Source organism: Diabrotica virgifera, chromosome 4 (assembly GCF_917563875.1).
Source record: "Diabrotica virgifera virgifera chromosome 4, PGI_DIABVI_V3a".
Lineage (NCBI taxonomy): Eukaryota > Metazoa > Arthropoda > Insecta > Coleoptera > Chrysomelidae > Diabrotica > Diabrotica virgifera.
The window spans coordinates 109,200,034-109,227,493 of record NC_065446.1 but is presented as its reverse complement, the minus strand read 5'-3'; the positions used below and the strand labels follow the sequence as shown (position 1 = coordinate 109,227,493).

Genomic DNA, 27,460 nt, shown 5'->3' with positions numbered 1-27,460 from the left:
TTTTCTATAGAGTTTTTTCACTAAGTCAATACTTTTCGAGTTATTTGCGAGTGAATTTGTTCATTTTTCAACAAAATAACCACGTTTTTAGACGGTTTTTCGCAAATACCTCTAAAAATTAAGTATTTTGTCGAAAAAAATATTCTTAATAAAAATATAGTCTATAAAAAAATTTAAAAAATGGTGCATAAATTAAGTCTGTAGACCCAGTACAAGCAAAGTTGTAGCTAATGAAAAGTAGGTTCTTATTCGTCAAATTTCAAATCGAATATTTCATCGGGAAATAACCAAAAAACGAAACACTTTTCGGGAACACTCATTTCAACTTTTTTAAAGTGTTTAAGAAAGGTTTATTTTTGTTTTTTAAAAAAACTTCTATCCTTAAAAGCAAGTGAGTTATGCTCAAAATAGTGTTAGTACCTTTTATTTTTTGGTGAAAAGAATCGCGAAAAGCACCCCCTAATTAGCATATCAAATAAAATTAATCGTTACCGCTTCACAAGTTACTTTGCTTATTTATTCTTTATACGATCTGTAAGTCTCAACGGTTCAAAGTGCTTATTTTTGAAAAGGCTGTAGTTAAAATGGCTTGAACGAGTCACTAATCCCGAGTGTATGCAAACTTTGAACAACCATAGCATAACCGATTTTTGTCTAACAGGAAAACAAAACCTTCAAAATATTCAGAAAAGCAAAACGTACATTTTATTACTTCTTGAGATTTTTGGTATTACTAATAATTTTAAGTTGTTTTGAAAAAGAGCATTTTTTCAAAATTAAAAATTTTAAAAATTTTATTTTAAAACCAGTTTTTTTCAAAAATAAGCACGATGAATCGATGAAACTTACAGATCATATAGACACAACATAAATAAAGCAACATGTGAAGCGGTAACGATTAATTCTATTTAAGTTGTTAATTAGGGGGTGATTTTCCCGATTTTTTTATGCCAAATCAAAACGGACCAACTGCATTTTGAGCGTAACTTGCTCACATTTGATGCAAGAACATTTTTTTATAAAAATGCACATAAAGCTATTTAAACTCTTTAAAAAAGTTGTACGCCGTTTTTTCCAAAAAGTGTTTCATTTTTTGGTTATTTCACGTTGAAATATATTTATTTGAAGTTTGGCGAATATGAACCTATTTTTCTTTAGCTATAACTCTGCGTTTACTACGTCTAGAGACTTCATGTATACACCAGTTTTTTCACTTTTTTACAAGCTATACTTTTGCTAATAATGGTTTTTTCGATAAAATACTTACTTTTTGAATTATTTGCGAAAAATTGTCTAAAAACGTGTTTGTTTTGTTGAAAAATGAACATATTCACTCCCAAATAACTCAAAAAGTATTGACTTAGTGAAAAAACTGTATAGAATAAAAGTTGCTTAGAATTAGGCATTTTATTGAATTTCGGACTTATTTTGAACGTATGTTTTTCACCCCCGAGAAGGGGTGAAACTCACCCCCAGGGCAAAAGCACACATCGGCACAATATCACTTTTTTTCTTTGACATGTTGGCTATGCGTGTGCCAAATTTTATGTCAATCCAAACGGTTCTTTAAAATTTGCAGCAAAAACCGTCAAATAATGTACTAAATAGCTTAACGGTGTCTAGTTGGACAAACTTTGATGTATGGGAACACTGGAACAGGGGAAGTTTTAATTGTGGAACAGATTAAAAATTTGGAACGTCAGACTACGAAAACGTTTCATGTATTTTGTCAAACAGAACTTCCAGTTGATTTGTTACTAGGGATTGCAATCCAGCAGCATTTTCAATCCAGCTGGATTTTTGCAAGATTGTCCTGAATCCAGCTGAATCCAGCGCGGATCCAGCAAAATGTGGAATCTCAATAAAAAGACGATTTTAGTGTTTTTTTTTCTGTATTCAAAATTTTTAAATTTCTAAATTTTTATACATGAATTATTAAGTTTCTTGGAAGTGAGACCTTAAAAAACATTGGCCTAACCTTCGCACAGAACTGCACATATAGTCGGTTGCGGAGAAAGCCCTTCCGGCCTCTGTGCTGGTCGGTTTTAAGGTCATCAAATAGTCATAGACCATTGAGAAATTATCGCTTTCCACTCCTTTGGTCTCATAAACGGCCATTTCCTTTTCCAAAATCTTTTCGTAATCTTTTTGAGAACCAAATTTTTTTTTTGGTTATAAAACTTTTCTTTTTCTCGTTTCAATTCAATCTCAAGTTCTTGTTCCAAAGTAAAATTCACAGGCTCCGGATTAGTTGGCCCATCTTGTTCCATTATCTCTTACACTGGTTTCACAGTTACTTGTTTATTTATACGAATCAACAAATTTTTCATCTCTTGTCGCATTGCATTCTCTTTCGGCATGGGGAAATAACCAGGATTGTTTAGTCTTCCGTCATACTTTTTTGATTTTGTAAGTACACTAATGTACCTGCAATTTCAAGGAGATACTGTTCCGCGATTATGTTGCTTAGTGCTTCCAATAGATTGGCATTAAGGCTAGAGTCCTGGCTATTTAGTTTGTCTAAGGCCAATGTCATGGTTGTGTCGGCCGTTATCAAAGTGGACTCTCTTCTGCAAAGAGCTTCTACAGCCAGTTTTACCGGTTAGATAGTGGCCATCAACTCACTCGACCACTCGCCAGCAGAGAATTTTATCGCAGAATCAATGTCTATCAATGCTTTATTGATGCAAACTTTTAGGTTGTAGAAACTTTCCAGCATACTGAGCTACTCATAGCGCGATAGAATGGCAAGTTGCCGACTCACGGATTTGAATAAAGAGGCTAATGAAGACATTCAGTAACTTATTTCGAATTTGACACGTTTGCGGATTCGCTCTGCTGGATTCAGCACAGTTTGCTGGATCCAACATGTAAAAAAAAGCGCTGGATCCAGCTGGATTGCTGGATGCTGGATCCAGCAATTGCAATCCCTATTTGTTACCATTTCATTAAATTCTCATGCAAAAATCAGACTGGTATTTATCACCAACTGGACATTTTAATAAGTCCAATATGAAGAAAATGTCAAATGATAGGAATTATATTGGTGATAAATAGCAGTCTGATTTTTGCATGAGAGTTTAATGAAATGGTAACAAATCAATTGGAAGTTCTGTCCGACAAAATACATGGGGCGTTTTCGTAATCTGACGTTCCAAATTTTTAAACTGTTCCACAACTAAAACTTTCCCTGTTCCAGTGTTCCCGTACATCAAAGTTTGTCCGACTAGACACCGTTAAGCTATTAACAAATTTTCAGCTTGCTATTAATCAACTTTTTTTTGGTACGCGGGATCCAGGGCTACTACCTGGCTTTATCCTGGATAGTGGAAAAGATGGCGGCGCGTGATACAACCACGTTAACGACTGAGTTAAATAAATTAAAGAAAAATGAACTAATCGACATAATTGTGACGTTAAAAATACCAGTGAATGTTGCAAATCCACAAGTGATTACCTATATAAATAAAATTGGTGAATTTATAAACAGCAAGAGCGACAATAAATCTTGTGATTTGGTAGATACCATAACCTGTTCTCACTGTGACACGTTATCAGACAGGACCATTACCATTAAAAAGGAACTTGACGCTGTAAGTAAACTTACATATCATCTAGAAAAAAGGTGCCAAGAACAAGAAGATCTAATTTTTCTCCTAAAACAATTAAAAGAGAATTCAGATTCACCAAAGATACATACAACGCCATCTACTAGTACTATTGCGAACTCCAAAACACATTATAAGACCAATTTAAATATTGCCGAAAAAAAGAAAGAAGAACACAAACAAAACTTTATGGGCAGAGCAGCAAAAAGTGAACTGGTAATTACTCAGAAAAAACCTGACGTAAATAAACAAGGGAATTCCCAAACAATAATAAAAACAGATATTTCGAAAGGACTGCTTTTTGAACAAAGCAGATTAAAAATGGATCAGTTCATTAATTTAGTAGAGGACGAAAAACCTACTAACGATGAAATACCTATAAATGAAGCAGAAAATGATCAAGAATGGAAAACTATTAGGCGTAGGCGACATCAGTTTAACGGACGAAGAAAAATTATAGTAGGTAGCAATAGAAATAGCGATGAGGTTAAGGGTGTTCCAAAAATTTCAACTCTACATGTTACAAGAATTAATAAAGAAACTACAACTGACTCTCTAACCGAGTTAATTAAAGTGAATTTTCCTGAAGCAACATGTGAAATGATTCAATCGAAACATCCAACAATTTACTCATCGTTCAAAGTAAATATATGTTCAGGGAACTTCAACAAGGCCATGAATCCCGAAGTTTGGCCTCACGGAGCTGTTGTAAGCCGTTTTTTTTTTACCACAAGAAGAAACAGACAGAAGAAGCTTAGTTTTTGATCCAGATATTACATTATTAAATATCCCAAGTGTTAGTCAGAAGACTGGTTTTAAATTGGATAAGTTAGAAGTATTCAATTCTCCTAATTTTGACACAGTTGGTAAAAATGTTTCAACTATCAATCAAAAAAGTTTTGGCTTACTTCATCAAAATATACAATGTGTATCAACAAGCATTGAAAAACTAGAGTTCTTCCTGCAGTGCGAAGGTCTACATAATGTATGTGTCTGTTTAACTGAGCACTGGAAATCTAAAGAACAACTAGAACTACACCATATAAATGGATTTTCTCTGGCTTCATCTTTCTGCCGTGACCAAGGGGAACATGGAGGGTCTTCAATCTATGTGAAAGAGGGTGTGGTTTGGAAGGAACGTTCTAATATATGTTCTCAATCTGAGAAATATAATTTTGAAGTGAGTGCTGTTGAAATAGACTATTGCCTTTTTAATTGTGTTGTGTATTTATCTGCCTGGACGTGGCTCTATTGATGTTTTTATGTCAAAACTGGATCTAATACTTGATGTGCTGGTCTCAGAAGGTAAGGCTATAATATTAACAGGTGATTTTAATATAGATTTCAAATCAAATTCACTAAGTAAGCAGAACTTGGTAAATGTTTTAGATTCTTATGGCTTAACCGTAACTGTAAATGATTATACAAGAGTAACTGCAACTAGTAAAACTCAAATTGATTATATTGTTACAAACATAAATCACCAACAAAAAACAATGGTTGTGGAAGGTTTTATCTCTGATCATCGTGCGCAATTCTTCCAATGTAGCATTAACACAGACAATGATGCCTATATATTTATCCGTTCATATAGTGAAAGGAACATAAATCGTTTTGTTCAAACCCTTGAGTCAACAAATTGGTCAGAGGTATTTAATACAATTTCTGCTGAGGTTAAATCATTAGCTTTTTTAAACACTATCCAAAATTACTTTCGGTCCCATTTTCCACTACTTAAATGTAAACCTAAAAAATGTACACGTTCGAATTGGTTTACGCAGGAACTGTACAATTTAAGGGATCAGCTAAAACTTTTAGAAACGATCTGTCAGCAAAATAGTAATCTTAGGCCAGTCCTTTATTTGGCAAAGACAGAATATTCGAATAAATTAAAAGCAGCTAAAAGTAGTCACTTCATGAGACAGTTAAACGAATCATCAAATAAAATAAAATGTATTTGGCATTTAGTAAACTTAACAGTCGGGAAACAAAACAACTCAAAAGTACCTAGTGATAATAATAATAATTTAGCAGACAAATTTAACCACCATTTTGTTGAAATGGCTCCAAAGTTACTTGCTGCTTTGGATCCTATTAAAATAGGTGGGTTTACATCAGCATCAAAAAACCGTAATAGTTGTTCTATGTTTTTATATCCAACTAACCCACAGGAAATAACTAGTGCAGTCGGAAGTTTTAAATCCAAACACAGTTGTGGTTTTGATCAGATTTCCCCTAAGTTATTAAAACAATGCATTCACGCTTTCGCAGATCCACTGACGGATATTTGTAATGCCTCTTTTCAACAAGGAATATTTCCTAGTATGTTTAAACTATCTATTGTAATCCCTTTATTCAAAAGTGGTGATAAAGATGACCTTAACAACTACCGTCCCATAAGTCTCTTATCTCTGTTTTCAAAGATAATTGAAACTCTGGTTTATACTAGAATAAACGCATTCCTAAAAAAGCATAGTGTCTTGCATAATTTTCAACATGGTTTTACATCTTCTAAGTCTACAACTACAGCTCTTGCAAATTTCGTCAGCTTAGTGTTGGATGCTTTGGACAGACGAGAGAAGGCATGTGGTTTATTTCTCAATTTGTCCAAGGCTTTTGATACTTTGGATCATAATTTGTTGCTAATAAAACTTGAGGGGATTGGTATTCGTGGTGTAGTTCTAAAATGGTTTATTTCCTACCTAGAAAATAGAAGACAAAAAGTAAAGATAACATCTAATGGACTTAAATACGAATCAAACACGTTGGATATCCATTATGGTGTCCCTCAGGGTAGTGTATTGGGTCCTCTACTTTTTATAGTATATATTAATGATATAGCTTTGATAACTAATTCACTGAGTGGAGTTAACATCATCAGTTATGCGGATGATACCAACATTCTAGTCACAGCAACATCCAATCAAAATTTGCAAAATAAAACTACACAGATACTATCCACCATCAACAGTTATTTTTTATCCAACAAACTAGTTTTAAATGAAGAGAAATCAAAGTAGGTATATGATTTTCACGTCAAATAATTTATTAAACCATCAAGCCACTATACAAGCAGCAATAGATAAAACAGACTGCACGAAGTTGCTGGGGGTCCTGTTAGACAGTAATTTTAAATGGTCAAACCACATTTCTAATTTGAAATCCAGATTAAGTAGCGCATGTTATGCATTGAGAATTCTTTCACGTCTCTTTAATACATCAATATTAAAAACAGTATACTTTGCCCATTTTTACTCAATAGCCAAATATGGCATTGAAGTCTGGGGTTGTACCTCTGAATTAGAGCAGATATTCGTACTTCAGAAAAGAGCTATTAGGATAATATATAAAATGAAATTTAGAGATTCTTGTAGAGGTATCTTTAGACAAAATAATATTCTTACAATTCCTGGTCTGTATATATTTTCGTGTATAATGTATTTACATTGCAAAATTTATGAATTCAATAAATTTCAATTTAACCATATTTATTCAACAAGATTCAGAGACAATCACTTTATGCTTCCACAGCATCGTTCTGTTTTGTTGGAAGGTAGCACACATTATGCAGCCATAAGTTTCTTTAACAAATTGCCAATAGATATACGAATGAATTTACATCAGCCAAACTTTCGGAGGTGTGTACATCAATACATTTGTGAGCTAGAGCCATATTCTACAAATAACTTTTAAGTATGTTTTGTCGTATTTATTAATTTATATACTTTTAATATGTACATTATATATGTGTGTAACTTTGACTTGTCTCATACATGTACAAGTTTGTATAATGTCGCATGTGATGAATAAATTTGACTTGACTTGACTTGACTACCTTATCGTTGGATATCCGAAACCAATTTGTAAAAACATTAATTTATTCCATATTGCTATAAGGAGCGGAAACGTGGACTCTCGGAATTACAAGTATGAGGCGTATAGAAGCCTTTGAGATGTGGGTTTTTCGAAGGATGCTGAAGATCACTTGGACAGAGCACGTGACCAACAACGAGGTGCTGAGAAGAATGGAGGCTGAGAGAGAACTCCTAAATATGGTAAAAAACACAAAAAACTAGTTATCTAGGACATATTAACAGAGGAGAAAAATACAACTTTTTACGACTTATAATGGAAAGGAAAGTGGAAGGATGTTCTTGGCTGAAGAACGTAAGAGACTGGACAGGCATGGCATGGACATACCTACATTCGATACTAAGAACCGCTCAAGATAGAGAGCAATTTGCTGTAGTTATAGCCAACCTTCAGTAATGGCGAAAGCAGCTAAAGGAGAAGTTGATTTTTTTACTCCTAGATAATCTTCGTGATTATTAAGAAAGAATAGATAATGAAAGTAATCATGGACTTAATGTATTAAAATTACTCCAGAATAAGCAAGGTTCACATCCGGAAAGTCCTGCTGCAGCTAAACGCTTAAATTCACTTAACACATTAAATATGGCTTTGAACGGAAAGAAATAATAGGGGTGGCCTTCATAGACCAAATTGCCGCCTATGACAGAGTTAACCATCAACGACAGAAATAATTTTATTCCATAAGTGCCTTCTTATATATAATATACAGGGTGTTTCAGAAAAAGGTAACACGATCTCTAAGATACGTGAAAAACTGAAAAATAATTGGGGTTTGCTTAGTATAAGATTTTTGTAATGGCATGCGTTTTCACGATACAGGGCGTTGAAGAACAAAAAGTTTTACACATTTTTTTCACTATTTTTCCGAAACTACTGGCAACATCGTATATTATTTGTTATACAAAAATTTTGACTAAGCAAAATAAAATATTAAAATAATAAATATGTTATTTTATTTTAAGTTTTTATTAAAAAAGATAAAATAGAAGAATGCATGAGAAGAACAATAAAGGATGAAGCCAAAAATATATGTAAGGATGGGGCCAAGCAGAGAAAATGTAAATGTAATGTAAAATTAGTAATAAAATATTATTATTCTAAGTTTTGGACATATTTCATGTCATGGGACATGACATTACGATTGGCAGGGATAACCAGACACATGAACTAAAAAGAAAAATCGTTCTTGGGTGGGCAGCATCCAAACTAAGAGTAACGCAGAGAAGAATGGAGCGGTCAATGTTAGGAATAACTCTTCGAGACAAAATCAAAAACGAAGAAATCAGGAGAAGAACAAAGGTGACTGACGTCATCAAAAGGATAGCCAGGTTGAAGTGAAGATGGGCAGGACACATAGCCAGAATGACAGATTGGCGATGGACAAAAAGGTTATTGGAATGGAGGCCAAGAGAAGCGTCGGTTGACCGCCTACAAGATGGACAGACGACGTAAGAAAGCTAAATAAAAACTGGATGAGAGCGGCGCAGGATAGACGTGGTTGGAAACGAGGGGAGGAGGCCTATGTTCAGCAGTGGATTTTTGAGGCTGGATGATGATTGTAAGTTTTTATTACTACCTCAAATGCGATTAAAATAATAACAAAGTTCTTTTACCGGGTTTCCGGTACTTTTCGTAACCTAGTTTTCCATTTAGGTTCAAATGGTCACTTGGGTGTTACGTAACGTTTAGGTAGGGGGACGGGGGTACATAAAAACGTTACGGTGCGTTACATGGGGGGAGGGGGGTCAAAAATCTTCAAAAATTGCGTTACGTAATACTTGAACGCTCCCTTAGGTATAGTTTCTCCACTTGCGATACTGCATCATCGATGCTGTCAGCAAAAAGAACAATATCGTCAGCGAACCTCAAATGAATAAGTATGTCTCCGTTGACATTAATTCCTTTTTCACTCAGATTTGCGTTCTTAAACATATGCTCTAATAATGTTGTAAACAATTTTGGCGAAATATTGTGTCTCCCTGTTGCACTTCCCGTTTTATTTTAAACGCGTGGGTCTTTTTATCTGCCAGTTTCACGCTTGCTGTCGCATTTTGATAGATGTATTTGATCATGTTTATATGGCGATGATCTATACTGCACTCTGTTAAGGCTTTTAACATTTTTTGATGCCTCATTGTGTCGACAGCTTTTTCATAGTCAACAAATATCAGGTCTAATGGCTTGTTATATTCAACACTCTTTTCTATCAAGTTCTGGACAAAGAATACGAAATAACAAACACAATAAAAATAAGAAAGTTACAATATCTGGGAGACGTAATGAGGAGACAGCGATATGAAATGCTAGACTGATAATACAGGGAAAGATAAAAGGAGGAAGAAGGAGAGTGTCATGGTTGAAGAATTTAAGGGACTGGTTTAAACGCAGTTCAATAGAACTTCATATTCAGAGCAGTGGTTGATAGAGTAAAGATAGTGATGATGATATCCAACCTCCGAGTGAAAGACGGCACTTAAAGAAGAAGAAGTCTTCTTTGGAATGGATTAACTGTATTGACACAAAATGACTGTTGAGTTATGATATCACACGGTTCTTAGACATTATTAATAAAGTCTAATAACCGTGATGATATCATAGAGCAACCTTGCACCTAAATGTTTGTAACAAATAATGCAGGCCGATCTAGTCAATGTCATTTACGTCAGTCGGAAGTTGCCTAGCAACCATAAATGCAAACAAACATTTAATCTGAAATATTTTATTATGGGTGACGCAACTGAAAATGATTTACTGGAGGGTAAGTTATATAAAACTTTTATTATAGGGGTCTGATTTCAGGCATAAGTATACTCACGTATATTTTGTACCACAAATTTTGAAAAATTTGAACCATAGTCACCACTTCTTCTAAAGGTGTCATATGTTCTAGAGATGTTTGCGAACACATTGACCCATCTTATTCTATTCACACCAGCTCAAAATAGATCCGTTGACGTTAGATCAGTCCACTTCCTAAGATTGGCCAGCCAGGATATACGTCTACATCCAGGGCCTGTCTTGCCCTCAATCTTGCCTTGTAGAATCAACTGTAGACGTCGGTATTTATAATTACGCATAATGTGGCCCAAGTAACCCAATTTTCTGTTCTTTACAATGTTATTTATTTCTTTGTCTTTTCTTAGCAGAGAATAGTCATGTTAGTTGTGTGGTGTATACAGTGATGACCGCGCTAATAACCGACAAAATAGCGCAAAAGATGGAAAACACATTAAGTTTTGAGATAAAAAGAAATTAAACTAGTGGAGGTGGGAGATTTAGCGATAAAAACCTAAACATATACATTCTATGTATTGTTTCTCACTTTTAGACGTATCAGAGGAGTATGTCAACTAAAACTGTCACTGTGACAGTGGCAGTTGCCAAACTCGTTCGATACGTCTAAAGATGGGAAACAATAATAATAGAATGTATGCATGTATATTTTTAGGTTTTGTCGCTAAATCTCCCACCTCCACTAGTTTCATTTCTTTTTATCTCACAAACTTAATGTGTTTTCCATCTTTTGCGCTATTTTGCCGGTTAAGAGCGCGCTCATCACTGTATATGAGACCCTCAACATAGGTGCGTCGATAGCACCACATTTCAAACGCCTCTAATCGTTTTATGGCATCTTCTGCAAGACTCCAGCTTTATACTCGGTAGAGGAGGACACTAAAGACGTAACATCTAAAAATGATTATGCACATATTGATACTTACAGATAAGTTGCAGAGAATCTTCCTAAGCCTGTTAAAAGAGCTTCTGGATTTTTCAATACGAGTTTTTATTTCGTAACTATGCTCCCAATTATCCCTAATATTACAACCCATATAGCATATTTTCTGTACTCTTCTAGGGGTGCATTGGTGACTGTAATGTGGCCGTTTATGGTGGTGTTCTTACCAACGATTATTATCTTTGTCTTCTTACAATAATTTAGTTTTAAGCTGTATTTGTTACATGCTTCTACAACATAATCCATAATCATTTGGAGCACCTGCTCACTATCTGCCAGCAATACTGTACCTATCGTTTACATATCTAATATTGTTTATAAGTTGTCACCACACGGACACGAAGAACTGACTGTGCTCATGGATGGTGCATATGGGAACGAAATTGTTAACCTGCTTCCTTTTTTGAGATTTTTAAATCAATCACGATTTTGTAGCTATCAAGGATTCCCTGGAGAAAGACGGGACTTTAGGTAGGGTCAATGGGGAAATAAGAGCTCGTGTCATGGCGGTGTTGAACCGAGACTTTGAATGTGCTGATCCGCCGAAAGTACCGGAGGAAACAAAACTGATAAATGAACTAATTAGAGAATACCTGGCATGGAATGGATACCTCTACAGTGAACAAATTCTAATTGCAGGTAAGTTGTACAGAAAACAAAAAAATATTACAAGACATTCTAAACATAAATGAATTGAACCTCAAAATTTATTTCATTTCTATGTCATTTTAAATTATAAGTTCATAAACTCATCTTCTTCCATCTTCTATCGAAGGTTAGATATCAAAATAGTCCTGTCGCCAGGGGGGGGGGTACAACGACCTCCTTAATTCAGATGGACTTACCCAAGTTTTGTATTTCGACCCGTAGAACACGAATTTTTTGGGTAACAGTTGACCCGGATGTCGATAATATTGTTATAAACAAAGAATTTGAGGAATTACATAACAGCGATTTTTCGCAAAACAAAACATTTTTTTTGTATTTTTTGGGTGATTCTAAGCAAAAAATGTTCTTTAAAAAAGTTTTTTCGTAGGATAAGGGCCGCCGAGAGGGCGGTACAGCCGGTACATTTTACCGGTGCCCGTCGATGTAAGGGACCCGGCGTTGACCACACCAAAGACGTAATTTTTCGTTTTTTTTTGCTGTTCACTTTATGTCCATAATACGTTTACTTAATCCTCGGCTATATTTAACATGACCTTTAGTTGATTTGGAGATTTGGTGTAAAATTTTAACAGCAATAAATCACAGAAGTCAAATGCTGCAGTGCAGTCAGATAACTATGCATATGGAGATTAAAAATATATCAGGACTTCTAGAAGATTTACAAAAAAATGAGAAATTTGAAATGAGAATCTAAAGGGATCAGGTCTTCCATTGTTGAAGGACCTAAATTAGTTACCAGTAATTATGGAATAAATCCAGAATTTACATCAAATAAAGAAAAACGGCGCAATACTCCAGGGAAATAAGGCAAAAATATACCATGTTCGGGACACTTGAGCAGCCAGGTTACTAATGGGTTTTTTGGGTACTACATACCTAATACATTATACATACAAAAATGCCCGTCACAGTTCGGACGAGAAATTTAGTTATTAACAAATAAGTGTCAAAAATGGCAGTTTTTTCGTTTAAATCGCTACGGGTAAAAATAGGGTAATTAAATATCTTATTTATACTATTATTCTCGTAGTAGATGAGCCAAGCTTTAAATTGGCATTTTTTGAATTTCGGTTCGATCATTTGTTGCTTCATAAATTGCAAAATAAGACTAAAATTTCGAAAATAAAAAAATTGCTATAACTTTTGTGAAAATAACCTTAAGACTTTCATATTGCACGAAAAGTTGAGACGAATGGTCCATATAATGCATAAAAATTTTTAAGACGATTCGTCAATTAGTTTAAATTTTATTCAATTTGTTTATCCCAATGAGCTTTTTTTTCGCTATAATATTGTTCAGAAAATAGTAACGTAATAGCAATTCTGTAAAAACCACATAAAAGAAGAAAGGTCATGATTTCAAAGTGTTTAAAAAAAATCATTAAAAAGTCATTTTTGTCATTCCAAAAACATTTTACTAAAGTAGGATCATTTTTAGTTCATAAACAATTTGAATAACTTTGTTAATATTGACTATAGATTAAAACTACTTTGAGATTTGAAAAGCTGGTATTTTTATACGAATTTAAAAAAAACACTTTTGGCCTAGGTTAATTACAGTCAAAGTTAGCTACTTTTTTTATTTAATTGACAGCTACTTTGTTTATAACAATTAAGCAACCCAACTAGCGCCATTTCGAATTTGAAGGTATATAGTTTATGTGTAAAAGTTTGAGTAAACTTTAAACTTCAACAGAGTTGTTAATAAAGCTTTAAAAATAACGTTCTAACGAAATCGATTTGTGGTCGGTGGAAATGAATTATTAAAATCCGTGCACTCAAAAAATGAAACTGATTCTTCAAACATATGCTGCGATTAATATCTCCAGAGCTTGCTGATGGATTTTGATCATATTTTTTTAAATTGTATGTACTCGTAGTCTTGTAGAGTACGTTATGTACGTAAATCCCCACCTAACATTTCAAAATGTTAGGGGGAGTTCCCCTTATCACTCACGGATATGAAAAATAGATTACGACCGATTCTAAGACCTACCCACGGTACACAGAGAACCGGTATGTTCGCACGCATGGAAGGCGAACGCGTGACGTCATATGGGAACCTTAATTTTCATCCGGCAATGCTAAATGAAGCGGTAATATTGTTTGAATTTTAAAATTATGTACCTATCAGTGCCTTTTAAATAAGAAATTTTATTGTATATTCTTTTTACTGTCATTTTCCAATGTGCATTTAATTTAAACATGAATTTCCGTTGAAAAATAAAGATTTTAGGTATCTGTTGTCCAATATACATTCACCATAGTATATTAAAAAAATAAAACAGAAATAATATAAACATTCACTTTACTACTGGGTCTGTAAAAATGTTTTACATAAAATTGTGTCTACTTACTGTTATTCTAGATTGTTGAAAAATATTTGACTAAAAATAAAAACTTAACCACAAATCAATTAAGAAATTTGAAGTTTTAGATGAATAGAACCAATTACTTGATGGCTTTCAAATTTTATTTACAAAATAGAAAAATGTTGATTTTAAGTTAAACCAGGTTAGGAATCTAAAAATTTGAAGTGCGAACATTTTATTAGACTGTAATATACATACATATACAGAGTGGGCCAAAGAAAACAGTCCACCTCGATATTTGGCAGTATTTATTAGATTTTAAGGAAATGACGAAACAGGTCGATTTTTGTTCTAAGTGGGACACATTTTTACGGTACATACATTTGTCATTTGTCAACCCCCTCCCTTCCACTCCCCCACCCCTTATTTTTAAATAGGGAATAGGGGTCGTGTGCTAGCTCATTTAAAAGGTTACTCGATTCCCTATTCAGTAATATAAACATAAACATAATTATTTATACAGGGTGTTCAAGAACAAAATATTTTAATTAAATTAATTGACACAAAAAGAAGAATGTATGTAATTTATTTAATTCAAAATATATTCTACTGCTGTCACAAAACAAAAAAATGTTTTTTGATAAATAAACATTGCTCTTCGCTTAATTTCAATATTCAAGCTGCCACCCATCTGCCTCTGGGTAGGTTGAATATTGAATTTAAGCGAAAAACAATATTTATTTATCAAATAAACATTTTTCTCTGTTTTCTGTCAGTAGTAGAATGTATTTTGATTTAAATAAATTGCATACATTCTTCTTTTTGTGTCAATTAATTTAATTCAAAATAATTTTTCTCGGACACCCTGTATAAATAATTATGTCAATGTTAACATTACTGAATAAAGAATTTAATAACATTTCAAATGAGGTAGCACACGACCCATATTCCCTATTTAAAAATAAGGGGTGGGGGAAATGGAAGGGAGGGGGTTGACAAATGACAGATGTATGTACCGTAAAAATGTATGCCCCTTAGATTAAAAATCGACCTGTTTCTTCATTTCCTTAAAATCTAATAAATACTGCCAAATATCGAGGTGGACTGTTTTCTTTGGCCCACTCTGTATATGTATGTATAAAATGTTCGCACTTTAAATTTTTAGATTCCTAACCTGGTTTAACTTTAAATCAATTATGTATATTAATACTATGTACAGTCGGAAAAATGAAAGAATACCGATGAACGAACATATAAAACACTCTGTATTTTCCTGTCACCGTGTCACACAAAAAATTGCCCAACGCAAATACATGTAATAATAATTATTACATGTACTTGCGCTGCCCAATTTTTTGTGTGGCACGGTGACAGGAAAATACAGAGTGTTTTATATGTTCGTTCATGGGTATTATTTCATTTTTCCTACTGTATAATACATATTATGTATATTATTAAAAAAAACAAATTTGCGGGAAAAGTTTTATTAATAATATTAGAGTTAATATCTATAAATAAAATCATTTTTTAAAATTAGAAGATTTAGATATCTTTTTGTCAAGGGATCTCTGGCAGTTTTTAAAACTTTTTTCTGTTAATATCCCTCATTCTAATATGTGTTCGTATTCTGCACATGCGTAATATCACCTCAAATGGCATTATAGTTTCGGTTTTAATAAATTACTATAAAACTAATAGTTATATTATAATAGTTTTAAAAATACACAGTTATGCTAATAAACAACAATTTTTAACTAAAATAATATAGAATTACTTCAATCGTTAACAGCTTAATATTTTAAAACCGCCTCAATCTATTCACTTTCAACGTCACCACATACGAAACAATGCATCCAAACAATAAGCAAATATCTGTTAGGTTCCCACGTGACGTGCTGCGCGGCCGAAACCAAATTTAGCGACGACAATCGGCATACCGGTTCTCTGTGTACCGTGGACCTACCGAATATACATATATAATTTCATAAAAATCGGTCAAGCGGTCCCGGAGGAGTATGACAACTAACACTGTGACAGGAGAATTTTATAGATGTAAATATATAGATGGGTATTAACAAATAGGGGTTGGTGATGGAAAAGTGTAAATTAAGGGTTGTATGTATTTTTTAATCCTACATCATATAAAATTAAGATAGACAATTTTGTCCAAAAAAATAAAAAAAAATATCAGGGGGGCAACCCCCCTTATAACTTATGGATATGAAAAATAGATTAAAACCTATTCTCAGTCCCATAGGATAAACTTGTAAAATTTCATAAAAATCGGCCAAGCCGTTTCGGAGTAGTATGGTAACTAACACTGTTACAGGAGAATTTTATGTACATTGAAGTAACTGTGAATTAAATAATAAAAGTGGCTAACTTTGACCGTAATTAACATAGGCGAAAAGTTTTTTTGAAAATTTGTGTAAAAATACCAGCTTTTGAAATTCCAAGGTGAATTTACTCTACAGTCAATATTAACAAAGCTATTCAAATTGTTTTCAAGCCAAAAATTACTCTACTTTAGTAAAATGTTTTCGTAGTGACAAAAATTACTTTTAATGATTTTCTTCAATAAGTTGAAAACAAGACTATTGTTCTTTCATGTGGTTTTCACAGAATTTCTATATAATTATTATTTTCTGAACAATAACATTACAAAAAAAAAGCTCTTCGGGATAAACAAATTGAATAAAATTTAAACTAATTGACGAATCATCTTATAATTTTTTTTGCAATATATGAACTCTTTAACTCAACTTTTTGTGAAACATAAAAGTCGTAAAGTCACTTTTGCGAAAGTTATAGCAATTTTTTTATTTTCGAAATTTTAGTTTTATTTTGCAATTTTCGAAGCAACAAATGATCGGACCAAAATTAAAAAACTGCCATTTTTGACACTTATTTGTTAATAACTAAAATTCTCGTCCGAACTGTGACGGGCATTTTTGTATGTATAATGTATTAGGTATACAGTACCCAAAAAACCCATTTTCAACCTGGCTGCTCAAGTGTCCCGACAAAAACCTTATTTCCCTGGAGTACAAGCAGCCTGTGAGAGTTTTTGATTGCCTGGGGCTAGTAGTGATGCGACTGATAATTTTGAACCCGACGCAATATTTCGCTGCGAACTACATATTTAATATTGTCAAATAATAAGCAATTCAACCAGAATATTTAATGCGGCAAATGAAATTCATTCGCTATTTAACATTTTGTGGACATTCCGAGATGACGATGACGACAATATTAAGAAAACATTGATATATTGCGCGAGTTTTGTAAAGAAGACATCAGTGAAGAATTGGTAGATGAAATTTTTCATTTGAGAGCGATATACAAGGATAATATTCGTAAATCTCAACTTTCTCCAATCTTCTTCTTTACGTGCCATCTCCGCGACGAAGGTTGGCAATCATCATTGCTATTCTAACTTTTGACACTACAGCCCGAAAGAGTTCAGTTGAGCTGGATCCAAACCATTCTCCGAGATTTCTCTGCCAGGACATTTTTCTTCTACCTATGCTGCGCCTTCCTTGAATCTTTCCCTGCAATTTTTCCAATAGATTTACTTAATAAAATTAAACATCTCAAATTAGATTCATTATTTCCTAACGTCGTTATTGCGTTAAGAATATTTTGCACATTGCCGGTGACAGTCGAAAAGATCCTTTAGTTTTCTTTCCCGCATAAAGAATGCTGTGATATCTACAATGAAACAGGATTGGTTAACTCGCCTATCAACTTTGTGCATTGAGAATGATTTGGTAAAATTATGGGATTTTTCGAAAGTTATAGACATCTTTTCCAATCAGAAAACTCGAAAAGCACCTGTATTATAAATATTTTCACTATTATAAATAAATAATATAATCAAAATTTAATAAAATTTATATTTGAAATGTTTCTTATTACATATTTTTACTATTGATAATTTTATTTCTATAAAAGTTGAACAATTTTGTTCGCTCTTCACTTTTTGTCGGGGGCCCGTTCGTCACTTCTTGCCGGGGCCCGCTCATCCCTCTCGGCGGCTCTGCGTAGGATGCATAGTTTTCGAGATAATCGCGGAACTTTAAAAAAATCGAAAAATTGCAATTTTTGAACCCGAATAACTTTTGATTATAAAATAAAATAGCAATTCTGCTTACTGCATTGGAAAGTTCAAGTCAAATTCTATTGGTTTTAATTAATTGCATTGCTAAAAATAAATTTTTTTATTGTTAAACAAAGCTATAAACGCATAGTGTTTCCCGTTCCCAATGCATGCGTTTTAATGTACAGTAAGAAAAATGAAAGAATACCCGCATGAACGAACATATAAATCACGCTGTATTTTCCTGTCGCCGTGTCACACAAAAAATTGGCCAGCGCAAGTAGGTACATGTAATAATTATTATTACATGTACTTGCGTTGGACAATTTTCTTTGTGACACGGTGACAGGAAATACAGCGTGTTTTATATGTTCGTTCATGGGTATTCTTTCATTTTCCGACTGTACGTAATCTACGTAGAAATTGTCTGTATGCGCGCCTACTCGTTCGATTTTAAATCAGAAATGCATTGAAAACATCATTCAAGCACTATGCGTTTATAGCTTTGATTAGCAATAAAAAAATTAATTTTTAGCAATGAAAATAATCAAAACCGATAGAATTTGACTTAAACTTTCAAATGCGGTAAGCGGAATTGCTATTTTATTTTTTAATCAAAAGTTATTCGGGTTCAAAAATTGCAATTTTTCGATTTTTTGAAAGTTCAACCGCGTTTATGTCGAAAACTATATCATCCTACGAAAAACTTGTAAAAACATTTTTTGCTTAGAATGACCCAAAAAATACAAAAAAAATTTTTTGTTTTGTTCAAAATCACTGTTATGTGATTCCTTAATTTCTTGGTTTATTACAATCTTATCGACATCTGGATCAACTGTTACCCAAAAAATTCGTGTTCTACGGGTCAAAATACATAAAAAAAAACTCATACAGAAGTAAAAACTTCAACTTGTATTCATTCAAATGGATTGCAAAACGTTTTCGTTCTAATTCAGAACATCTTAAGTGCCTAGAATGAAGTATTTCCACGTTAGATTAAAGCAAAAAGGTTAAAATTGTGACTGTTAGAAAGAAAAAACATGTGGAAATACTTACATTCTGCTGAGTAATTTGAAACTAGCACACTATTTAAAGTGGTAACCCCATAACATATGGTTTAAATATCTTATTTTAAAAGAACATGGTGGCAACAAGTCGATGTTGTTAGATATAATAGAACACGTGCTCAAAGGGCAACATGGTTCCCTGCTCGAAAATGCTAGGTACTTGCCAGTTCAATGGGCACAGACCAACTGAGAAATTAGGAAATGGACATTCAATATGACAAGAGTGACATGACATGACAAGATAAAGCCAATTTTTGGTTAAAGCTTAAAAAGTGTAGTTTGGTTTTGGATTTTTAGTAAAATGTAAAAGTTTTTATTAAATATCTAAAAATGCAATTTAAATTATTTAAATATTATAATCTATTGTAAAGTCTCAATTAGCAACTCTCTACTCCAGAAAAACTTATGGATTTTATAGATTTAATATGGGTATATTTCATGTTTCAAAATGTGACGTCATCGAATGTGAAATGACAAGATGAAAGTTAAAGTTGGGTTTTTCCCATTGATTTTAAATAAAAAAGTTTGGGTAAGTCCATTTGAATAAAGGAGGCCGTTGTACCCCCTAGCGACAGGACTAAAATGACAATTCTTATTTTACTTACAGCAGCTCTAAATAGTTGGTTAGAGCTCAGACTAAACCATTCCCTTAGATTTCGTAATCGGGAGGTTCGTCTTCTTCCTGCATCTCTTTTACCTTTTATTTTGCCCTTTATAATCAAACGCAGCAGACTATAACGAGGACATCTTACTATATGACCGAAATATTCAAGCTTTCGCCTCTTAAGCCTCGTAGCTTCGATAACACAAACGCTCAAAAGCTTCCAATTTCTTAATCTCTAATTGCTTCAATATCCAGGTCTCGCATTCGCAGGGAAAAGTTGTAAAAATGTAGCAGCGCAAGAACCTTATCCTTAGATCCATTCTTACGTCTCTACCTCTACTACATAAGAGATGATTCGTTTTCACAAATTTTGCCCTTTAGGGGAGTGCATATAGATTTTCACTTCGGAAAAAATCAAACAAGATAGAATTTTTTGTAATTTCCTTAAGAAATGTTTAATAAACAACATATCAAAAAGTTCTACTCGAGAAGTGGGTGCTTCATTTTTTATTAAACAAATGAACTACGAAATTAGATGTTTTTTTAAATAACTCCGAAAATATAAATTTTAGAAAAAAACTGACTTGACCAGAGCCGGATTTAAGGCAGTGGGGGCCCTTGGGCAGAATTGGTGTGGGGGCCCCTGGGCAGAATTGGTGTGGGGCCCTACCTCCTACCATTAAAAAATTGTTGTTATAACTATGGTATACAACCAAGTAAAGAGTTTTCCTTTTAAAAATTAAAAAAAAATGTTGATCTACATTTATAAATATATTTTTAAATAATAAAAAATACAAGAGGTGTGTGTAACTTGTTACCGTAAAATATTAAGAATGAATATTGTAAAATGTATGGTTAAAGTCTGGGTATTTTTTAGATTTTTGGATTGAAAATTCCTTAATTATGCCTGACATATCTATTTAGTTCCTTTAAGACATCGTGTTTAATGCTCATTATAGAGAGATGAAACGCTCTTAGCCCATCATAGACCGAAGGCGATTGTTAATTAACTTTAGTTTTGAGAATGATCACTCTCCACTGTAGTTAGAGACAGCAAGGCTGGACTTGCTCTCTAGAATTCATACATACACCATTTTTTTCACTTATTCATAAGATACACTTATATTTTTGATAAGAATGTTTTTTCGATAAAATGCTTACTTTTTTAGTCATTTGCAAAAAAATCGTCTAAAAACGTGTTTTTTTTTGTTGAAAAATGAACATATTTACTCGCAAATTTACTGCAAATAACTGAAATAATAACAGACTTCTTCAAAGAAAAATTAAAAAAAAAACAGAGATCCACTATATGATGGAATTATACTGCATCAAACGGATACCAGAGAAACAACCCTCTTACGCAGCATACAACGAACCCGACGTCATAACATCCATAAAGATTAGACGTCTGCACTGGATGGGCCATGTTGAACGGATGTTGAAGACTGAAACACCAAAACATATAATGAGGCAGACACCAGTAGGGAGAAGGTCAAAGGGAAGACCCAAAGTTAGATACATGGAACAAGTGGAATAAGATCTGAAAACACTTAAGATTACCAACTGAAAAAACAAAGCAAGGAAAAAAACAGAATGGCGGAAAATCCTAGAACAAGCCAGGACCGAAAATGATTGTCGAGCTACTGATGATGATGAATAACTAAAATAGTAAAATAACACTACATAAGTATTAACTTAGTGAAAAAATGCTATAGAACAAGAGTTGCTTAGAATTCGTCAGTTTATTCATTTCCGGACTTATTTTGGACTTATTTTTTCACACCCGAGGAGGGGTGAAACTCACCTTCAGGGCAAAAGCACAAATCGGCAAAATTCACTTTTCTTCTTTGACATGTTATTATTTATGTGTATGCCAAATTTCATGTCAATTCAAGCGGTTTTTTAAAATGTTCAGAAAAAACCGTGAGTCAATGGACTATTACAGGTACCAGTAACAATGAGAGCACACAGCACAATTTTATTTAATACGCACCTTTTGAATGATTTTAGAAATTAGCATTTAAACTTGTATCCCAATTATTTAACAGTTAACAATCCAATGTACAACTTAAATATTTTCCGGCCTGGCCTGACCATGTTTGTATGAGTAGCATGACTTTATTTAATTTTTTATATTTTAAAAGTCCCCAACCCTCCAAATACTAGATAGAAAACTTCTAGGCTATCACAAAAATAATGTAAAAAACTTACCTTTTTCAACAGGGGTAACAGTACGAAATAATACAAACAGGTGTGTGGTGAGTAATATTGCTGTTTTACTAGATTATCGTAAATAGTATTACAGCTGACAATTATTATTCTTTCTGCAAGTAGCACAAAGTCACAAAACAAATGAGTGGTTTAGTGCCAGATTTTCAGACTTGCTTATGCCACAATTTTTGTCAACGGGATAATTTAAGGTCAAACTCGTAACCAAATTATGACAACAAAAATTAATGAATTCCACTTGATTATGTTCTGAGTATTTTGCAATCCATGCAAAAAGGGTACCTATTTAAAAAATATGCATGATGTAGCATATGATTTAGAAGACAAATAAATTATTGTAGGCGTAGGAGGCAAGTTTGGCTCAAATTTAAGTTCAAACTTTGTAAATGTGGAGTAAGAAATATTTTGATCAATGTTATTATACTCAGTGGCGTAGTGCCAACTCAAGATAACGATAAATAAGAAATTATTTTTGATACACATAATTATGTTTGCATAAAACAAAAATTATTTTATTGTGCTGACTTTTTTATGTTTGGGATTTTGTGGGGGCCCCGGGCAGCTGCCCAGCCTGCCCTCCCTTAAATCCGGCCCTGGACTTGACCATTGAAAAATTCAGAAAATTTTACAAAAGAAACCTTATATAAAGAATTTTCTAAAATTAAATCTGTATCTTCTATAATTTTTTATTTATAACGCTAAAGTCACCCTTCTCACAAACATTGGAGCACTGTAAACTAACGTACGGCAAAGTGCAATGTTGAGTTATTTTGATGTAATTCTTTAACTAATGGATCAAATGAAATTTTACAGATTGAACATGAAAGTAGAATAATTAAGCTATCTTATGGTTATAATAGAAAGAAATAAAATGTATCGGCATAAGTACGGTGTGGGCGGAAAGTGGGCCTTACATCAATTTTGTTTAAAAATGATTTAAAAATGATTTAAAAATGTGTAACATACAATTTTTCTTATAAAACTCTCAATTTTGCACAACTTACCTTTCAAGCATCTTGCTAAATGATGAATTAACACCACTTAAGACGGTATTACTCAAGTTTGAGTAGATCTATTACAGTTTTATAAGTGCTTTTTGAAAGCTTAGGATGTAATCTTTAAAATTCACTTAATTATTTTACTTTAGAAATGAAATAAACTATTTCATTTTAAGAAAATTAAGAAAGATAACAAAAATGTAATACAAAAACCGAAAATTACCAGCTAAAAAAATGTTTATACAAAGTGATCAAAACTTTTTTCTGTAAAACTTACCTAAAATACATTTAATAATAAGCTTCAACAATAATAAATGTTTAGCAAAAAATTTTTTTTTTAGCTCTTATACAGTATGTCCGCGTAACTTGGAACCTATGGATAACTTTTTTTATTATCAGTTTTACGAAAAAAAGTTATTCTTTATAAAATATTCTACATCGTATATATTCTAAGATACAATCATCAAATATCAAATTTAATTAATTTTATACGAGTTATGTCAAAAAACATGAATTTCACTCAGGAGTAAAGTACCTTTACATTTCACAATATCGAAAATTGTTATTAAGAAAAGTTGTTTGGAATTAAAAAATTTGTTTTAGGGTTCAATTACATCCTTCTAATTAAAATATTGTGAATAATAAAGGCAAGCAAGCAAGCAAGCATAGTGATTTAACCCAGCCTGAGAGACTTGCTCACCCCTAGAGAATGACATTCGGGTGATACAATTCATTGGGGCGAGGAGGATTAACTCCCGTAAGCAGGAATCACTCCACCCCGCTTCAATGCTCCAGACGATCCACTTACCCCCCGATAGCACTCTGATGCGCTATAGGGGCTCTCAATCAGCAAAGTGCTTATCATATGGGAGTCTTGGGTACACGGACTCCCATATGAAATCCTACCCCGATCAATGCAGGCCAGCGTGAGGCGCTCTATTCCCGCTATCTCTAGTGACTTATCTTCGATCTGTTTTGCTTGCTCGGGCGCCGAGTCCCCGCTCTGGGCTATGTCCAGTTCGGCGACTCGGCGCTCGAGGATGTGGGCCCCTCATGCCCGTTTTTTGGGTTTTGTTACTAATATTTTTTTGTGGCTTTCGCCTATTGTTAATATTTTATTGATTTGTTTAGTGGCTGAAGCCGTTTTGAAGTTTTTTGTATATTTTTTTTGAGGGATGTCTGAAAATTATAAAAATCAACATTAATAAATATAATGAGATGCCAAAGGTGAGCAAGTTGTCTTCTTTTGATAGAGCTACGATTATCTAGCCTTTATTATATATTTACTAATATTTATTGTTTGGGTCTCCTATGTTTCCATCTATGGTACACATCATACCTTAATATCTCTTGCAAGATTCGGTTTGGGTGGTCTTCTAGCTCAGCAAATTTTGTTCTGGCTTTTTCTTCCATAATATCCAGTACTCTTATTTGTTTTAGGTCTCTAAATAAGAACCGTTCGGCGACGTATCTGGGCACGTTTGCAGCTTCTCTGAGGCAGTTGTTGTGTGCCGCTTGTATCTTCTTTTTGTTACTTTGACTTATGTGACCCCATGCAAGAGATGCGTATGTAATTATTGGCAGTATAATGCTATTTATCAGTCTTAATTTTGTTTTCATAGCTAATTTGCTTCTTCTTCCTGTGAGTCCTCTTATTGCCGATCTGGCCGCTGCTGTTTTCTGGACTGTTGCGTTGACATGTGATGTGAAAGTAAGACCTTGGTCCATTGTGACTCCTAAATATTTAACTTCGTTTTGCCATTCGATGGGTCTGTCTTGCAATGGTAGCTGTTCTTCTGGGTTATCTCTTCTCTTTTTGAAGATCACCGCTTGGGTCTTATCTGGATTTATTGCTATTTTCCATTGGATACTCCATTCTTCTATTGTATCCAATACCGTCTATAGATTTCTTACAGCTATATCTAGGTTCATGTGTTTTGCAGCAATTGCAGTGTCGTCTGCATAGAATAATAAAGGCACTTAACTGTTAGAAAAATTCATATTTTTTACATACCTCGTATAAAATTAAAAAGTTTGATATCTGATGGTTGTATCTTAGATTTTAGACCAGGGAGAGCATTTTATGCAGAATAACTTTTTTTCGTAAAAGTGATAATAAAATAGTTATCATAATTGTAATAAAATGATGATGAGTATCCGTAATTTGAGAAACAATTTTTTTTTCGATTAGAATGATGTAATTATATATTTAGACATATTTTCTAATTTCAAACAACTTTTAATAATAGCATTTTTTTAATATTCTGGAATATAATAGTATATTAAGTATGGAGAACGGTAAGGGTTTTATACCGATCGAAGACAATTGTTTGGAGGAGGAGCGGAGCGACGACTCCAATTATTGTCGATCGGTTACCCTTAACGTTCGACATGCTTATAACGTTTTTTGCACGATTGGCACCATTATAAATTATAAAATTAAACATTTTCGTCATATTGACTAGTTTCATTCATTTTATCAAGATAGATACTTTGGTTGTTAGGTAGTAACTAGGGTGCATAACAACAATGGAGAATTGAGTTTTGATTTAGTTGTCAATAATTTTAAGTACAATTTTGATTATTATAAATTAAAATATGTTTCAATATTAATAAATAATTCGTTAGTTTTCTTTATTCTTTCAAAAAATAAATTAAAATTAAGAGATTTTTTAACTCGACGGTAAGTGAATTACTTACCGTCGAGTTGGAGTACTTACCGTCGAGTTGGATTACTTACCGTCGAGTTGATAGTAAATGTCACCTACTGACGTAAAATCTGTCACGGTAAACAGTCAAAAATGATCAATCGTGCAAAAAGGTAGTTTACTCTTTAACGAAATTCATATTTTTGACATAACTCGTATAAAATTGATAAAATTTGATATCTGATGGTTGAGTTTTAGATTTTTGACTACCCAGAGCATTTTATTAAGAATAAATTTTTTTCGTAAGATTGATAATAAAAAAGTTTTCCATGTGGTTCCTAACTACGCAGACACACTGTATAAGAGTTTCTGTATAAGAATTTTCAAATTGTAGTGCCATATTCGGATTCAGCATAATAAAAAACAAAATAGAAACATATTCGATCAAAGTAAAATGATGAATTTAACGATATTTTTAAAATTATTTATACAAAACAATTTTTATTGTTTATACAATTAATAAACAATTAACGGCCAAATCTGCGAGTAGAACTTTTTACTTTAACATGTATACATAAACTACCAAAAAAAGTTTTAGAAAAATATAAGCTTGTTTGAATTTTTCCGAAACAATGCATGTTTTCGTTCTAATTGCACGACTTTGAACCTCTTGTGTTTGTTTTGAATAACCAATGTTCCTAATAATTAGATATTTGTATTCATCTACCCTTTCTATCTGGATATTATTAATATGGAGTACCTCGTTGTCTTTTAGGCGTTTTGTAATGACCATGCATTTTGTTTTCTTTAAGTTCATTTTAATACCATCTTGGGAAACAAAAAAAAAACTCTTTTTTCTATGGATGCTATACAATGTGCAACTTCTCTCACTACTTACATACATTCAAAACGAATAGTTTCTCAAGCTGTGAGAAAAGTCGGCCATTGCAGTGAGAAATATAGTTTCTCACGGGTTCCATACGTAGAATCGCGGTTTCCATGGTAACATGCACAATACAAACACAAATATATGTTTGTCAAATAAAATGTGTCAAATCAAAATTTACCAGGAATTACCTTTCAAAACTGTTAAAATATAACTGGTAACTATAATTTTAAATAAATAAAAGTATATAAATATTAGGAATATTCAAACCTACATATGTGTATAATATTTTATTTCAATTTTGGCATATAAGCTACATAAAAGCACCTAAATTATTTAATTTTGAAGTTTGAACTCTTGACAAAAACGCATCCATAGGAAAAGTACAGTGTACAACACGTGAGAAAACGACATATTTTTCCCTCACTTGATTTGCTCAACAACAAACTTCTGCGCTCGTGAGAAATATGTATTTTTTCTCTCTTCTTGTACAATATACTATTTTTTGTTTCCCACTATCTTGTTATCATTATCTCGTTTTTTTTTAGAATCTGGCCAAAAAAATGAAAGACTAAGCAGAGACGTTCTAACGACTAAATTTGGGGTAATGGATGACTCAAAAACAGCGAAGATACCATTATTGTATTACATAGTATCCGCTTTTCAAGGAACTTAATTAATAATAATTTACAATTTTATAAAATAAATTTCAAATAAAACAAACAAAACTG

The 27,460-nt window shown here is 33.0% G+C and overlaps 1 protein-coding gene across 1 annotated transcript; it reads left to right on the top strand.

The window, feature by feature from the left end:
* Positions 1–10,149: 10,149 nt before the first annotated feature.
* Positions 10,150–27,457, top strand: LOC114331842 (centrosomal protein 20-like). Its single transcript, XM_028281516.2, has 3 exons — positions 10,150–10,239; positions 11,653–11,856; positions 27,278–27,457. The coding sequence occupies exons 1-3, from the start codon at positions 10,206–10,208 to the stop codon at positions 27,403–27,405; spliced, it is 366 nt and encodes a 121-aa protein (XP_028137317.1). The 5' UTR covers positions 10,150–10,205; the 3' UTR covers positions 27,406–27,457.
* The last annotated feature ends 3 nt before the right edge of the window (positions 27,458–27,460 follow it).